At 48.7% G+C, this 17,454-nt stretch overlaps 1 protein-coding gene across 1 annotated transcript in view; it reads left to right on the top strand.

Annotated features, from left to right (window-relative positions):
• Positions 1-1,067: 1,067 nt before the first annotated feature.
• Positions 1,068-17,454, top strand: part of SHISA6 (shisa family member 6) — a 222,218-nt gene continuing 205,831 nt past the window's right edge. The window contains exons 1-2 of the mRNA XM_086762397.1: positions 1,068-1,747; positions 15,813-15,973. Of these exons, the coding sequence (XP_086618523.1) occupies positions 1,068-1,747; positions 15,813-15,973 (841 nt within the window). The remainder of the gene's footprint in view (positions 1,748-15,812; positions 15,974-17,454) is intronic.

Raw genomic sequence — 17,454 nt, 5'->3', positions numbered from 1 at the left:
CGATCCATGAACTCATACATACTTATAGGAACAATACCCAGTGTGCACACTTACGGGGACCATACAGACTGCAAATCTGTACCCATCACACCCTCCGCACATCCCTGTAGGCACTGCTGCCCCGTGCACACCTATAGGGACTGCACAGACCGTGACCCAATGGGACTACATCCCCTGCCCACCCCTGTAAGGACGGCATCTACAGGGGCCACACACCCCTATAGGGACCACACAGCCCTAGAGGGGCCACACAGCCCCCCACGTCTCTATAGGGACCATAACCCCATGCACCGCACCAACGGGGGCCGCGCCCCCGGCACACCCCTCTAAGGGACCCATTCTCTCATACGGTCGGGACCCAGACCGCGCAGCCCGAGCCCCCCCCCCCCGGGTAGGCGGGGCCAGGGGGTGGCGGGGGGCCCGTGGGGGCCCCGTGGGCGCCGGCCCGGCGTGTTGGCCAAGCGGCGCCCCGCGTGCGGTGACGCCGGCCCCGAGTGATGTAAGGAGCGGGCCCGGCAGCGGTGGGCGGGCCTAATCCGGAGCGCCCGGCGCGGCGCGGCTCGGCTCCGGCTCCGGCGCCCGCCCCTGCTCCGCGCCCGGTTCCGCGCCGCTCCGCCCCCGCCTCCGCGAGGAGCGCGGGCAGCCCGCCCGCCCCGCGGCCCCGCTGCAGTCCCGCACCGGCATGGTAAGGCCGTGGGCGGGGGGCGGGCGGACGGGGGCGGGCCGGGGTGTCCGGGGGGGCGCGGCGCGCTCTGACCCTCTCCCCGTCTCTCGCAGCCCCTCGCCGGAGAAGCGCCGGCCGGCACGGGACCCCGCCGCCTCCAGCCCCGCTCCGCCGGGCTCCGCCGCTCGCTGCGCGCCGGCATGAAGCGCCCGGCGCCGGGCAGCCACCGCTGAAGAAGCAGCGGGACCCCCCCCTCCCCCGCAACCCCGCGTCGCGGCACCCCCCCCCTCCCCAAACCCCCGCTCCCTCCATGGGGCAGCGCCGCGGCCGCTGAGCTCCGCGCCGCCACCCCCACCCCACGCCGCGCCCCGGCCGCGCCCCGCGGCCCCCGCCTCGCCCCGCCATGGGCCCGCGGCACCTGCTGCTGCCGCTGTTCCTGCTCTCCCTGCAGCTCCTGGCCCTGCTGCTGGCCGCCCAGGCGGCCGGACCCCCCCGCGCCAAGGGCAACCGGACCCAGGGGGCGGCGGCGCCCCGACGGACCCCCAAACCGGGCAGGGAGCTTCTCAACCAGACGCTGGCGGGGCCGGGGGCCGCCGCCGCCCCCACGGCGCTGCCCGGTCGGGGGAAGGGCGCGGGCGGCGGAAGGGCGCCCCCCAGCGGCGGGGGCGGCGGCGGGGGCACGGCCCCGGCGCACGAGACGTGCTGGGGGTACTACGACGTGAGCGGGCAGTGGGACAAGGAGTTCGAGTGCAACAACAGCCTGACTGGCTTCCGCTACTGCTGCGGCACCTGCTTCTACCGCTTCTGCTGCAACAAGCGCGCCGAGAAGCTCAACCAGAGCCTGTGCCGCAACTACAAGAGCCCCGAGTGGGCCCACCCCACCACCGCCAGTGGTGCGCTGCCCGCCGATGGCAGCAATGGCGCCGACGGGGACGCCAACAAGTACGACCCGGACAAGGACAGCACCAATGCCACTGTCTACATCTCGTGCGGGGCCATCGCCTTCGTGCTCATCGCCGGCGTCTTTGCTAAGGTGGCCTACGACAAGGCGCGGCGTCCACCCCGGGAGATGAACATACACAGGTACAATCTTTCCCCTGCTTCCGGCACCCTTTCTCTCTAGAGACACCCTCCTCTCCAAGTGTTTCCCCTTTGCACTGTCTCTCTGAGTGTTTCTTCTTTGCGCTGTCTGTCCAAGGGTTTCCCCATCTCATTACCCATCCAAGGGATCCTCCTTTCAACCACCTATCCAAGGGCTTCCCATTTGTGCAGGCTGTCCAAGAGTTTCCCCATTGCATGACCCCTCTAAGAATTATTCCTTTGAACTGCCTGTCCAACTGCCCTGGGTTCCCCCACTGCACTGCCTGTCCAAGGAGCCCCCGCTGTGAGCTACCTGTTCATGTCTTTATCCTTTGCACTGGCTGACTGTGAGTTTCCCCCTTGCACCACCCTTCCAAGGATTTCCCCTTTGCAATGACTGTCTTAAGGGCTCCCCTTTTGCCCCATCTGCCTGAATGATCTTCCATTGTGCTGGTGCTTCGAGGGGTCCCCCCCTTGAACCCTTCATCCTCTCCTTTGTGAGGGTCGTTCAAGTGTTCCCTCAGCACACCCCTGTCATAGGATTTTCCCTCGCCACCATCAACCCAAGAGTTCCCCCTTCGCATGATGTGTCCGGGGACAACCCCACCCCTTGGACCGTCCCTCGCGACCCCCTGCCACTTCCAGGACCCCATCCTAGTGCCCCGCTCAACCCCCCCACCCTCGGGGCAGCACGGTCGGACCCCTTCCCCTTCCCCCTCCCCATCCCCTTCCGCATTCCCTTCCCCGGCGACCGGGTCGGGCCCACCCATTCAGCACCGGCGCCGCGGACAGCTCCGCTCTGCCCCGCGCCCCTCCCGCACAGCCGCCCCCCCGCTCCCTGGCCCCCCCGCGCCTCCTCATTGCCCTCCATACCCCTCCGCTGCCCAACCCCCCACACCCCCGCACCCGCCCCAGGGGCACCAGGGCCCTGCCCTGCCCGGCCCTGCCAGGGAGAAGTTTAAAAAGTGCGAAGGAAATCGCTCTGCGCACCCCCCCCGCAGGTGCCTTTGCCTGGTGGTCACAAGGGGCATTCGGGAAAGCGGAGGCGTCAGGGAGAGCTCTTTTTCTTTCCTTTTTTTTTCTTTCTTTTCCCCACTAAATCCAGATAACTCAAGCTAATAGTCTGTCCTTTCTGGCTGGCTGCTAGGGAAGCAGTTTGGTATCCTTTTCCCAGTGGTTTTACACGTTGCTGTTTTAACAGCTTTAATAAGGTAAAACACTCTTGGCATGTCAGAGGAAATCCTGTTTAAAAGCAAGAGCTCAGGCTTCCGTAACAGCTCTCCTTTTGGACAAATGCATGTACTCTCCCAGTTCATCTTTATTTTATTGGTGGAAAATGTCCCTCCAAATGATGTGTACTTGTGTGCTACGGATCCAAGAGGCATAAAAAACAGTGAGGAGCTTCTTTATAGGAACAGTTTGAGCATGAGTAGGGAAAGCCTTTATCTCTAGCAGAAAATGCTTCATAAAATTATTTTAATTGAGAAACTTTAATCAAAACAATTAAAACCATTGACTATATTCTTAAGGCTGAACTTTAATCGCAGTCAACAGAGTCTGAGGGAAGAAATGTCATCTTTTTACAAAGAAAAAGAGATGGATGATGCAGTTTTTATTCATTGGGGAAGATGTGTTTTATGTAGACTCCTCCCTTTATAGGACTAGGCACACAGGGGTGCTGGCTGGTGTGAATTATTGCCTTCCATGAGGACAAACAGCAATGCTGGCTTACACTTGCTGAGGGTCTGGCCCGTGTGTTCCACCACAAACCCCACCCATGCTTGGTGTCTGCCTTTGCAAGAAAATAGCTTCACAGTGTTAAAAACACTATAATATCTTTTAGGTCGCTTGCGTCTGCGTATAAAGGGTCCTGAAAGTAGCTTAGTCAGAAAATAGGCTCTTTTAGGTTTTTTTTTTCTAACTAAAGGCTTGTTCCCCAACTGCCCAGCTCTTTCGGCTTCAAGGCAACTTTGTCTGGGCCTTCACACTGAATTTGGTAATCTGACTCAGATGCCCATACATTACTTCTACTCTAACTCCAGTGTGCTACAGGGTTGGATCCTACACCGTTTGAAATCAGAGACGGCGTCGCCAGACTCGTCTGAATTATTCCTGATGTTTTCATTTCTTTGATGCTTGCTTTTCTTTATTTAGATGAGTTCTGGTAAAATGATTCACCTGTGTGTAGAAGTGTGAATGGCAGATTGAGTGCTTGGAAAGCTTGACTTTCAGAGCATTTTAAGGAGTTGATTGACTTCTATAATATGGTAGCTGGTAAAAGATTATACCTTTCAGAGCTGTGTTACCTGAACTTGATCAACATTGCATGATGGCTTAAATATTATGAAGTGCATCTCCAGCAGACAAGGGTCTGCATCGGTCTCGGGAAAAATGCTGTCAGCTCCCTGAGCAGAATGTAAACATGAGAAATGGAAATGGTTTGTCTTTTGTCTCTGAGAACTGCTGCTGAGTGTTAGAGAAGGAGGAAATCAGAATGTAGTCAGATATTTCTGTCTGTTTGAGATTGTGTCAACTGGAGTTAAGTGTAACATCCAGAATAATTCACTGTAGTGACGACAAGTGCATTAAATCTCAGCGTGCACCCCGCCAAAACCTCTGGGATGTGGAGAACAGAATTTCTGTTTATACAGTTTTCTGTATAAACAGAAATTATTACAGTGGGCTGGAAAGAGCCCCTGGTGAACAGTATCCCAACCCAGGGAAGATTAAGCAAGACTTCCCTGCCCTTCACCACAAGCAAGATCAGACTCTGAATTTTATTTCATCGTAAATTGTCGGTTAGCAGTACTGTGTGTAGATGTTATTTCTCTGCTACGTTCTCATCCGGCTTTTACAGAAAATCCTTATTAACTCAGTTAGAAAGAACATTTTGATAGAGGCAGTGCTCATTTTATCTCTTTTGATAGAAAGGAGGGTTTACAAATTCACAGGAGAACTGTCACTCTCATGTGAAATGAAAGGCTGTCTGTGCGCAGAGGTATGCATGTGCGTCTGAGAGCTGGAAATCCGGTCGTGTTCTCAGGCGGGACCGCGCACCTTTAAAGCAGAGGCACCGCTGTGCTTCTGGGCTGTGCCAGGAACTGATACTTAAGTTCATTTCTAAGAGCAGTAAGTGGAAGTGCTTTGAAAAACAGGAGCCGAAATATTCATATTTTACAGAAACACTCGTAAGGCTTCAAGCTTAGCTGGTTTTTTTAATGAATATTGGATCTTTCAGCCTGACCATGTATGACTGCCTCTTGTCTGGGTCTTGCTCTGGAGTTACGCAGCCAGAGCTAACATGTGAGGGGCTCCAGGTAGAAACTGGGGCTGATTTCTGAGAGTTATACCCAGCAATATTTTGTCTGTCGTTGCTCTCTGACTGTGTTTGTGAGGATGTTTTGTTTCCATCAGTTTGTCAGGGATTTTTTGCCTAAGCATTTCTTAAGTGGGCAGAGTATTTTCTTTACTTTCAGTATGGGAATGAGTTAGGGAGTCTTTGACGGTAAACAAGGAATATCAGCTGCTTGTTTTCAAAGCTGGGTATGTTTTTCTGCAGCAAGGAGGGATGAGACAGAATATTCTCTTCCTGTGGCCGTGACCCTAAATCCCCACGCTACAGTACATAAATAATTCACTGCTCGTAGCACCACTCTGTGACCCCTGCTTAGCCCTCAGCAGCAGCAACCATTGCACTCTCTGCTGAGTTAGGGATGCACCAATTAGCAACAGTTTATAGTTTACAGCTCGGGTTTGAAACGTTACCGGTTGCTTGTGGCGTGGGCAGCCGGAGCCCTTACTTGCAAGGCAGAGGAGACAGTGGTGGTGATGGCCCTGGGCAGTGGTGGAAGCCAAGCTGTTATCCTGTAGCTGCTGAGAAGCAGCACTGGGATGTTTCCCCACTGGACTAGCTCTGTGTCCTGCTAAAAGGCCATCTTCTGTATCTGTCCTTGCATGGAGTGTGTCTGATGAGTGTTTCTGCTTTTGAAAGGGAGAAGGGAAACGAGTACCGTCTGCTTAGACTGCTTCACGTCACCCTGATCTTAGGGCATCTCTGTGGCTACAAAGAGGAAAGAGCTGTGTGCTACTCTCCTTTGCTCTCTGCCTTTGCATCCTCTGCTCTGTGAATAACAACAGTGACTGGTTGTATAAATGAACATCCTTTTCCTGTGTAGAGACCACAGTTAACTTGATTAATTTCTTGCCATTTTTATTCTGCAGCTCTGATTTTCAAGAGGAATCAGAGGCAGAGAGCAGAGTTTGTCCACAGACGCGGGAAGGCTGCATGCACTGTTTTGCGTGATGCTAACCTAAAATACAGGAGATTTTCTCTTCCTGCAGGCTGCATCTCGCCACAGCCCTAGGGGCCTGTGGTTGCTCGAGGGGATGCTGGAGGGTAGCTGGTTTCGGCCCCCTTCGCTAACGGCAGAGCTTGTGGAAACTACCTATCTCTAGACTTAGTTTTCCAAATTTGATCACAGCTGGCGCACTCAGTTCTGCTCTCCACTGGTGTGTGTTGCGTGAGACAAGTAATCAAACTTCATAGCTCCTCCGGGCAGGGAGAGCGTGCTACAAACACACACCTGGCCGTGGGGACTGAACAGAAGGTTTTCTTTCTTATATGTGCTGTCTTTCTCTTCCCACAGATTTGTTTTTATGCTTTGCTTTTTTTTACTCCCCTCTGTGTCATTCATCTAAGTCACTCACATGCCTTTCATCTGCTCTTTGCCTTGCTTTGTGTTTTTTATTCCTGATGGTTTTTGAGTCTCTTCTCTAAAGTGCCCCATCCCTCTCTCAGGCACAGAATATAGGTCCACATGCACGTGTCAGGCTTGATTAAGGTAAAACAGAAAAAGGCACAATCTTGTGGCCTCAGAGAAGTGACTGATGACTAGTTCTTCTGTTTCGAACCAGTACTGCACCTTGGTGCAGCTGGGGTAGCTCCTGTGCAGGGAGAAGACCTGAATCTTGTCGTCTCTGTGCTGGTGAATTACCCATTCCCAGCTAGCCAAGCCAGGGCAGGATGTGCATTTGTATGCACGTCCCTGTACAAAATATTTTTTTTTTCTTTTTGCTTCACTTACGTGTACTGGGGAAACTTCAGTCTAAAGCTCTGGCCACAGTTTTCAGAGTTTAGTAACTTTTTTTTTTTCCATGCTTTTCTCTCTGAATCTGTTTTATAAAGAGACTGGCTCTCGAAACAGCACAGATGTTGCCTGGCTACAGAATTCCACTGGCTGCTTCCGAGTCTTCTCCTTTCTTTTTGAGCTTCTCCCAGTAAGAGAGGCTACTCAGAAACCGTGCTGCCTTCATCAAATCATTTCAGTGTCTCTAATTCCCATTTATTTGATATTTTTCTGCTTTCTAATTAACTTTTTCTATTAGCAACCCTCCATCATAAGGCATCAAGGGAATCCAGTCTAGCTCTGAACTTTCATTTCTTTTAGTTTTGTAATCTCTTATCTCCTTAACTAACAGTTGATCTGTGTGTCTTTGGAGATCAGACGCCTTTTAAAACTTCTGTTTCGCAGAAGATCTGAACCTTGTCAGGAAAATGAGATCTTGGTGCTTTTTTGCTTGCCTTCGCCTCTACTCGCATGGGCAATCTGTATTTCCTTAGATCTGTGTGCGCTGTATCACATGGAGCTCTCAAATGTCTCATTACTCAGGCAGATAAGCCCGAAATTCTTTCACCACAAATGTTTTGCTATAGTTCAGTTCTTGCCCCAACTTCCTTTGTTGCAATGATAGTGCTCTTCGGAGAAGGTACAGTTTTCTCTAGTAAGTTTAAAGTTCCTGAAGTGTGCTTGCAATGCAGGGTTTGGCGCAGAACAGAGACCTTGTGCACGAAACTTTGCGCTGGTGTTTTGTAAAGCGCTGTGTATCCACCAAGTGCTGTGACTGGCTTTGTGCACACAGATACACGAGCGCAAACAGTAACAGACTGAAGAACTGTACCAGCTGAGCTCCTGGCGTAATTCCTGCAGAATTCCATGTCTGTGAAATACCTAGCAAGACCTACTAGTTTTATTTCATCTTCTTTCCGTGATCAAGACCAGCGCTTCATCCCTTTTCTGTGCAGTAACACCGCTTCCAGTTCTCCCCAGCGCCCGTGCTTTTTTTTTTTTTTTTTTTCTTCTTTTTTTTTCCTGGGTGCCTCTCTTTCCCAGAGCCTCCCTTTTCCCCTGCCGAGGCGCGGGGCTGTCGGGGGGCGGGGGCAGCGGGGGAGGGCGATGCTCCGGAGCGGTCCCGGCAGTACAGCAGGTGGCAGCCTGCTCTCTGCCTTGCGGGGATGCGCGGCGCCTCGGGGATGCTGCGGACCGGGCTCCCGGAGGGACCGGCTGCTCCCTGCCTCCCGCAGACCCCCGAAGGCCTCATTGAGGGTTGGAGGGAGAGCCTGACCCTTGCTGCCCTGGCCCCTTTCTGCTCAGTATCGCAGCTCTCTGTGAAGAAACGCCAGTTTCTTATTTTTTTTCTTATTCTTATATATTTTATCTTTTTAATTGCAAAAACTTTATGTAAGAGTTTCTTCCTCTTTGGACCTGCTGCTTCACTATTTGAAGGAACCAGTATTACCTGTTGTGAGTTTAGTGATTATAATAAATTCTCTGCCTACGTCACGGCAATAGTGGGAGACTTACTCAATTGGTAGTAGTGTTAGATGTGTACATTATTTGTTTAAGACGTGCAGTCTAAGCACTGCTAATATCTACTACTCTTGATATATAGCCTAAAGAATCTGTCCCAAAGACAAGAGCTTCACTTCCCAGTTGCTGCTTCCACCTCATGTTATAAAGACTGGAGAGGTGATGAGCTCACAGCCACAGTTGTTTTCTTGTTGATTTATCAGTGTATTATGTCACCTATGTGTTAGTTTGGAGTTCACCAAGAACAGTGAATCAGGAAAACTGCCGACCTCGTTCTGCTGCCATAATCTGGGGTAACGATATGGTCCTTAAATTAAGCTTTCAGTGAAATCTGTCATTAAAACTGGACTAAATTCCAGAAATTTCACAAATAACTCTTGTATTTGGCATAAAGATTTTTCAGAAGACATCTGATCTTTCCTTGTAGTATTTACTTCTTAGAAGAATATTTCCTCACTTATGCTGGGTGCAGGTGCACAAATGCTTCTCTCTTGGAAGGGTGTCCTAATGCTTTGTCTTTTTCCCTTCTTAACTCCCTGGGTGTGTTCTTGCACACACGCACATCTACAGGCATCCACCACATGCTCACTGAGGTTACTGTGAAAAACCATTTCCAGTGTTCCTCTGCAGAAACTCTGCTTTGAAGCACCAGCTGCTTTTGCTTCTGGCAGCTGCAGAGACCAGTTATCTCTTTCGCTGACCTGGGACCGGTGCATCTCTAGTATGGTGCTGAGCCCCTGCACTTTCAGAAACAAGATCTGCTTTGGCACAGCCACCTCCACGTGGAGGAGGCAGCCTCCCAGAGGGGTTTGCTGGCAGCAGCATCCCCGTGCTTCCCTCTGTGTATTAGTTTCCAGTGGTGTTGGTGTTATTGATTAAAACCCCATCCTTCTCATAGTGCGATCAGAGCACCGTCAGAGAGTGTGGCCAGGAGAGGCAGGAGGCAGCAGAGATGGGGAGAGCTGATGAGAGGCAGCGTACACTTGCCTTCCCGTCTGCTGTTTCATGTGGGGGAATAACACAGGTGAGCAGCGGGCAGAAACTGCAGTGTGGGAGCCCACCTCATAGGATAACACAGACCCAGCACATGGCTCTGTGTGGTCAGCATTTGAAACGTCACAGAGTGCACAGCAGACCTGGGGACAGGCACCAAACCAAACCATGAATAAGGCACAGCCGTGCTCTGTGTGACTTACCAGTGACGGAGACCCCTCTCCCTTGGAGAGATCTTGTTGTGGTTCAACCTCAGCCAGCAACTAGATACCACACAGCCGCTCGCTTACTCTCTCCCCTCCCAGGTGGAATGGAGGAGAGAAACTGGAAAGAAAGGAAAACTCATGGGTTGAAGTAAAGACAATTTCCTAGGACCGCAAAGGAAAAGCTAATAATAATCTATGTATCTTTATAATGCTAATAGTACTTCCTTTGGCCAGTTTGGGTCAACTGTATGGGCTGTACCCCTCCCAGCTTCCTGCGCCTGCACATTAGCAAAACCTGGGAAGTTGAAAGAAGTCCTTGATCTCTTAGGAACAACTAGTAACACCAGTGCATTATCAACATTCTTCACATACCAAATCCCATACTAAATCCAAAACACAGTAGCTACTGGGAAGAAAATTAGCTGCATCCCAGCCAAAACCAGGACAGACCTGTCTCTTCTAGGTGAGCTGCCTCCACAGCTGGATAAATCACCTTTCAGACTAACTGCCTTTTTCTTTCCAGGTTAGTAAGAGAGCATAGGGGAGTCTTTAACCTCACTCCTTTTTAAGGACTTGTAGTGAAATCCTGGCTCTGCTGAAGTTGATTGGAGTTCTGCCACAAACTCCATCACAGCTCTGCTTTTAGCAGACTTAGCTCAGCCAGACGCTGCTCTTTTTATTGTACTCTGCCAGATCCATTTGGTCATTCTTTTTCCAGTCTTCCCCAAATTCACAGGGACTTGGAACAGGCAATTCTGTTTTCTAACACCCTGTAAGTCAGGTTTCCAAGAGAGGGGATTTTCAGAAGGCAACTGAGTGAAGTTTTGCGTGTGTACGACCTGCATGACTGGAAATGGTCATCTCTTTCCATCAACTTTTCCTATCCAGCATCCGCAGACCTCTCTGCTGCAATCTTACTTCCCCTGGAGCTGTCAGGAAAGTTCTCCTTGTCTTCTGTAGAAAGAGTACCTGTGCCCATAGGTAATATCAATCAGTGTTGAAAATCTGTGGATATTGGGAAAACAGGACACTACTCTCAAAAAAAAGACTGTGGTGAAGGACAGCACTCCTCCAGCCTGCTGTTACTCGTTAGTAACTGAGACAGCAGGTTAAGGTTCTCAGCTGGGTTGGTGAGTGGGCAGGATGTGCTAAAGCAAGCTGATCCTTCACGGCCCCTGCAGCTTCCCATCTCTCTGGATACAAGGTCCCTTCAGCCTGTGCAGGTAAATGTTACTTCTGTGCAGTTCTCCCTCGTATCATGCTATCTGATGTGTCTTAGAGCTCATTGCAGAGGCAAATACCAATGTGTCACAAACTCACTTCTTAAACCAGACATTCCCCTCTGTTTCAGCTCTTTGCTTCTCCCTGTTTCCCCCGGATCTGTGTGGTTTTTCTCTCCAGCCCAAGAGGAAAGGGTCATGTGTGCCCTGGAGATATCTCCATCAAATACAGTCCGTAAAGTCCTTGCCAGCCCTGGGGCACGGACATGAGTTCTGCATTTCCCGGACAGGTCCTGAAAAACCCTGGGATTGCTGGGGATAGCTGGGATAGCTAGCAATACCTCCCACATTTCCATGCGAGGACTGAGAGATGAATACCCTCCATATATGTGCTGGACTTCTCACCCTGCAGTTTGTTCATGTCCGTTTCCTCCATTTTATACTACTCTACTCACTTTCTCCTTGTTCTGTTTTGGTTTTCTGTCACTCCGTGCCAATGTCCCTCTCCCAGTTTGCCTTACCTTCACTCTCTTTTCTCTTCAGCAAAGTCTGTTGATTCTATCTTTCAACATCAGGGCCCCAGCTGATGCCCAACCTTGCTACCCTACTGCTAACACACATCCCATTTGCTCTTTGTATTTCCAACCAGATCTTTTTTTTTTTTTCCCCTTTTGAAAATGGCCACAACTGCTTCTTTGCATTAGAATCCCTGTGTTTCTCCCCAAAGTGCTCACTTAGTCCAGAGGTGTACTGCTGATGTACTTGAGAGCAGGACCTGACCTGCTCTGCCTTGGGATGTCCTGCCATGCAAGACATCAGTAGGTTTTTCTCCCACGCTGCTAGTCCAGCACTGGGCTGGAACAACATCCCAGATGTCACTATGTCTGTTCTGGGTTTACGTGGAAAGAAGCTTTCATGTTCTCACATAAATGACGTTAATGAAAAAGCTGTCATCAATCGTTGTCTCAGGATACGATTGTACAGTTACGCAACTCTGGCTACTCCATCCGCTGCCACAGGTAATGCATTCCAGTGAGTGAGGTTTGTTTTCCTGAGATAAGAGATGTGTTGTCATAGAAAGATTGCTGAAGTGTCTCGCAGCCTTGATTATGATGCTGTTGACATCAGCGGGACTAATTGTACCCAAATGGCTGCACACACAAGACCCAAATATTTCCAGTGACTCTGTTACTGTATTATTATTGAAGCTTTTGCAGTGGACAATTAGACAGCTGTACCAAGTGACTTATACCGACCAAATCCTTCCTCAGTTAGGTGTGACTGACCTTCCACCAGTGTGGGACTCAGCCCTCTGTGCTTTATGGAAATAAACTGGATCACACACAACAGTGTGATTGAATTGGCAAGGAACTAACCAGTTTGGTCCAAGTTTGACTTTCTCCTCCACCTATAGTGTTTTGTTCTGCTGGTGCTGAACACTCTTTTTTCTCTCTGTAGACATTAAAGAAGAGGACAAAGAGTCAGCACTCAGGACACACAGTTTGGTGTGTTTAGAGCATAAGAAGATGACACCTTCAGCATTGCTGAACTTGCATTGTTTTAGTCCCATACAGATATGAGCCAGGTCTGCTTTTGATAGCTATGTTCAGTTTATCTCATGTATAGTCTGGCACAGAAGACACTGCTTTCCTGAGTATCACCTGTGATTTCTTCAGTTTATCTGAGAGTAACAGTCTCCTTCCTTCCATGTGGCGGGCACCCGACTGGAGATCATTTCCTTCCTATGTTGTGACCAACAACTAACCCAGAGAGCAGCTTTTATTACTGTTCCTTCAGGATGAAAAAAAAAAAAAGAAGGGATTAAATTTGTCCATAGTGTATGTGAGTTGTATTTTTGTTTGTGGTAAGGATCAGTGAGTTCAGGTCCTGGCTGTACCCAAGGAACAACCAAACACAGTGTTATGAGAAACTGTTCACAAACTGAAATATTATCCTGGACACATGGTTTTGTCCTCATGGAGGGCAGCAGGCTGAGGGTTCAGCTCTCAGGTAGATAATAAGAGGATGAGGCGCTTCTCACCAGCTCCAATTGTTTCAGAGTACATTTGCTTTAATTGCCTCACTTATTTTTAGTGAATGGTGGTAAACTGTCCATCCAGGACGTAGGGAAGCTATGTTCTTAGGACTGTATTCAGAGAGTGATAATAGTAGGAGAAAGGACAACACTGTCAGGAGAAACAAGGTGACCTGCAGTGTAAGGTGGTCCTAGACTCAGAATCATAGCAGAATTTAGGTTGGAAGGGACCCCTGAAGGTCCCTTGTGCTGCCACCTGCTTAAAGCAAGGCCGACTTCAATGGTAGAGGAGGTTGTTCAAAGCCTTATCTAGCTGAAGAAGACTTCCAAGGATGGAGATGCCTCAGCCTCTCTGGGTCCCTCTTTCAGTGTTTTGCTATCCCACTGTGACTTTTTTTTTCTTTTATATCATTTCTTGTAATGAGGGAAATTCCATCAAGGTTGGATGGAATTTCCCTCATTACAATATGTGCTTAATTGCCTCTTGCCTTCTTTGCCTTACACCTCCAAGAACAGCCTTGCTCTGTCTCCTTTGCAGCCCCCTGTTAGTGGGATGTAGGTCCTCTCTTGACCTCTCTTTGTTAGGTTAAACAAACTCACCTTTGGGGAGAACTGGTTTGTACTCTTCCATTTCCATCCCACCAGTACCTCCAGTTCCACTTCCTCACCTTTGAGTTTCTCATACTGCCTCTGTGTACCTCATCCCACATAGCCCCTTCTGAGGGTACACCAGTCCCTGACCTGACCTCTCCTGCCCAGCTGGGTCTGTTAGATAAAGCTAAGTGGTATGTAGTGTTTTAGTGTTATCCACACTGTCATCTTCCTCCGTACTCTGAGTGATTGCACTCTTGACACCAAGACCGTCTTCGGCAAGTGTTCAAAATGAGCCCAAGACACTAGGGCTAGGAAATAATGGTCCTAATGCAATCTCTGTGATTGAAAAATGACTTTTAGCATTTCTGTTCCGCAGATACCATTAAATGATCATCTGATGCTTAATATATCTTGGAGATATGTACTAAGGGCTCAGTTCTGCCAACCTGCTGTCTTTAGGAAATGTGTTGTCTCCGTCGGGATGTACTGGACGCTAGTGCCAAATAGACAGACCTCATTAGCTTCCCACATCCTCCCCAGTCTGCAAGATCTGTGATGCAGCAAGGAGGTATTTGCCTAGAAAAGCCATCAGGATTACTGGTGGCTGAATGAATCCTCTCCTCAGGAGGGAACTGTCCAGTATCGCGTAGGGCAGGGACCTCAGGCCCCAGCTTCAGGTCCTCATTCTGCCACTAATATTCCACACAACCTTGGGCAAGGGACCAAAAATTTCAAACATGTCCTGTAAGTTGGTGACCGGTTTGAGATACCTCAGGCATGATTGTAAAAGATGGTGAGCACCTGCAGATCTGTGTCTATCAATGGGAATTCAGCATATTTTGGAGAACACCAAATACTGGTTCCTCTTCTTCAGAGAGGAATAACCATAGGAGCAAACAAAAGGAGCCCTGACTTGGGACAGACCTAATATCTATCTCTTAATGCTGCTACCTTCGCCTCTCTCTGAGTCTATCTTATAACAAAAAAAAAAAAAAAAAAAAAAATCTGTTTTCTCATGTCCCTGCATGTTATAACCCCTTTACGCCAGATGTGTGCACATGTACATTCATATGATTGGTTATAGCCTCTATGCCTGCTCTCTCCACAAACAATAAATAATCAAACAAGGTTTAAAATATTCTTATTCTGTACATGGGGATTGTGAACTGATGTAATCTTCTTCCGGAGCCTCTGAGATCTTCCAAGAGTTTCTCTTGTAGAGCGCATTAGTGTTGCAATTCATTATGCACGAGGATAGCAGTCTGTGGAGGAAATGATTTGGAAAATGAAATGGACTCAGGTCCCAATCTATTTCTTATATGAAAGACCAGAAATATGGCATTTAAGGAATGCGAGTAGATATGAGCAACACCAGCATAATTCTCATCAATAGGCAATGAAGGAATTTCTTCTCCTTACATCTTTATTGGTACCTGAGGTGACATTAGGTATATTCCCTCTGCCAAGAGAAAAGAACTTTTCAGACTCTATCATCTTTAAAATGCCACTGTCCCTTCTAATCCACAAAAGCCACCCCTTTTCTCCTTTTCCTGTGTCTCAAGAGATAGCTTGTGGCTGCACTACAAAAATCTGTGCATTTCATGCTACAATTGTTCCACTGTGTCCACAATATTCACAGAGGAAAAAAATCTTTGAGTATCCAGTCATCCAAGGGGAAAATACTGGATGCAACTGAACTGTGTGATGTGTTTTTTTTTTTTCTTGGGGAATAGCAGAGAGACCTCAGTACCATTAAAGAAATCCCTAATGGACACAGGTAGGCTAATGGCTGTGTTGACATTAACCCATAAAAACTGTTTAATCCTTTTCTTCTGGACTGCTGGTTCTCCTCTCAGACACCCACTCCCACCACTGCTGTGTGTTGAGCTTCTTGCAGAAAAACCGAAGATTTAAGGAGTGTGGGGACCAGACTCTTAATCTGATTAAATCTTAAAGTTAAATTTGGCTTGAGCAAGGCAGTTTTGGTGTAACCTTTAGAAGATCACAGCGCCTGAGTGTTAGGTCTCCGGTGTGTTCCGTGGTGACTTTGTGAAGGCAGTGCTGTGTGCTATGGCCACTGACCGCAGGGAAAATGACGGAGAGAGAACGTAACCCTGGGGAGAAGTGAATTAGTGGAAGCGTATGAAAAACTAAACAATAGCCAGGCAAGCCTGTAAATACATGCAGCAAAGACACAAAAAGAAACTGAGCTTTTAAGCCAGATTTTTTTTTTTGTTATTGTTGCTTTTTTCTGTTTATGGTAGAAATCCAGCTACTGCTGGATTCACATAGTGACTGTGGAAGTGAAAATACTGAATGCCATTCTATCTACTGTGTGAAAATATTTTTTTTTCCCTATTTTTCTCTCCTCAGGGCTCTGGCTGACATCTTAAGGCAGCAGGGACCAATCCCAATAGCACACTGTGAAAGAGAGACTATCTCGGCCATAGATACCTCCCCCAAAGAAAACACCCCAGTCAGGACATCTTCCAAAAACCATTACACCCCTGTGCGCACCTCCAAAAGTAACCCAGGTAAGTGCTGCTCTCCTGCTCTCTCTCTTCAGAGGTGGTTGTACCAGTGGCATGTTAGAAGGCAGCAGAACATCACACTTTACAACAGTAGTTTTTGTAAACCTAAAATTAGCATAATAAATGGCTTTAAAAGGCGATCAGATAGAGCAGAGGAGCGCAAGGATCAGTGGTGATGATTCTTTAAGGTTTTTGCTGAATAGAGTGGCTGTTCTCTCCAGGCATTTTAAAAATTCAGAATCAGTGAGGTATAAATTCAGCTTATACCAAAATGCTTGTTTAAGCTTAGAACATTGTGTATTTCCAACAAAATACTTATGCTATGAAGCATAATTGGGCTCTCTGCACACAGCAGCTGAGAAGAAAGAAATCCACATAACTGGGGCCACCTTATTCATTCAGGTGAATTATAGGCATGTGCTGAGAGGGAAATGTGGAAGGTGACCTAGAGGGTATCCCAGGAGCTGAAAGACGCTGGCCTGAGGCCCTCCAGGAGATTGGCATGGGAACTGGGACACGTAGTTTTTTTCTGGCTTCTGCTGGCTGGGTGGATTTGGTCGAATCATTTGGCTGCTTTTTGTCTTGATTTCCTTCGTGGCACAAGGATGCCAGCTTCTTAGGTAAAGATATTGTCCTGATTTATTTAATGCTTCGTATATTGATAATTGTCAAAAGAATGTCTCGATGGTTGCTGACCACCTTTGCTAAGTGCGATGTGGTAGACTTGCCATCACTTGCCATGTCTCAGTTGCAACTGGATGTGTGCCTCAAAGATATGCCCTCATTCAGTCACAAGCTATTCAGCTTCACGTAGAAGCTTCTGGGTGGCACTTCCTGATCTCTGTGACCCAGAGATCAGAGGAGGTTTTGGTCCCTGCTGGGGAAGCTTCTGAAGGAAGCTAACAGGAGCTCAGACTGCTCCACACGCTGTGGGGCTCGATATGCTCTGCTCTTTGTGGAAAGGGTTTGTGACTGAGGGCAGTGACTTTGGTTTCCATCGCCTCGTTGTGGTGACTATTAGAAGGGTTTTGCTGCAATATGCATCACCTGATGGAGTCAGGACCAGGTGACCGTGTCCTCTGGGAATCTCCCCTGCTGAGAACAAAATAATTTCCCTCAGAACTAAGGATTTCTTTGCTCTCCAATTTTCACTCAGAGGCCAGTGAACCCTGTAATTTTGTATGCCAGTGAGTTATACCTGTGAAATAAAATGCTGGGCTGCAGAACAGTAAGAACAGTACAGGAGGGGAGTTGTCTGGAAGAGGAGGGTGCTTTTGCATATTGAGCGTACTGGCTCTTGGAAGGATATGTGATTCTGCCCCAGGATAGAAATTTAAAAAATAAGGGTTTGTGGCCAGGCACCATCAGAGAACAACTCTGACATAAGCTTTATGATGAGTTGAAGCCCTCTCTGAAGACACCCTGTCTCTTTGGCTCCTGTTGGTCAGTTAGGGCGGGCAAATCCTGAATTACGATGAAGTTCT

Source organism: Chlamydotis macqueenii, chromosome 18 (genome assembly GCF_036417535.1).
Source record: "Chlamydotis macqueenii isolate bChlMac1 chromosome 18, bChlMac1.mat, whole genome shotgun sequence".
Lineage (NCBI taxonomy): Eukaryota > Metazoa > Chordata > Aves > Otidiformes > Otididae > Chlamydotis > Chlamydotis macqueenii.
Note: the sequence above shows the minus strand (reverse complement) of the source record. Positions and strands in the feature narration are given on the sequence as shown.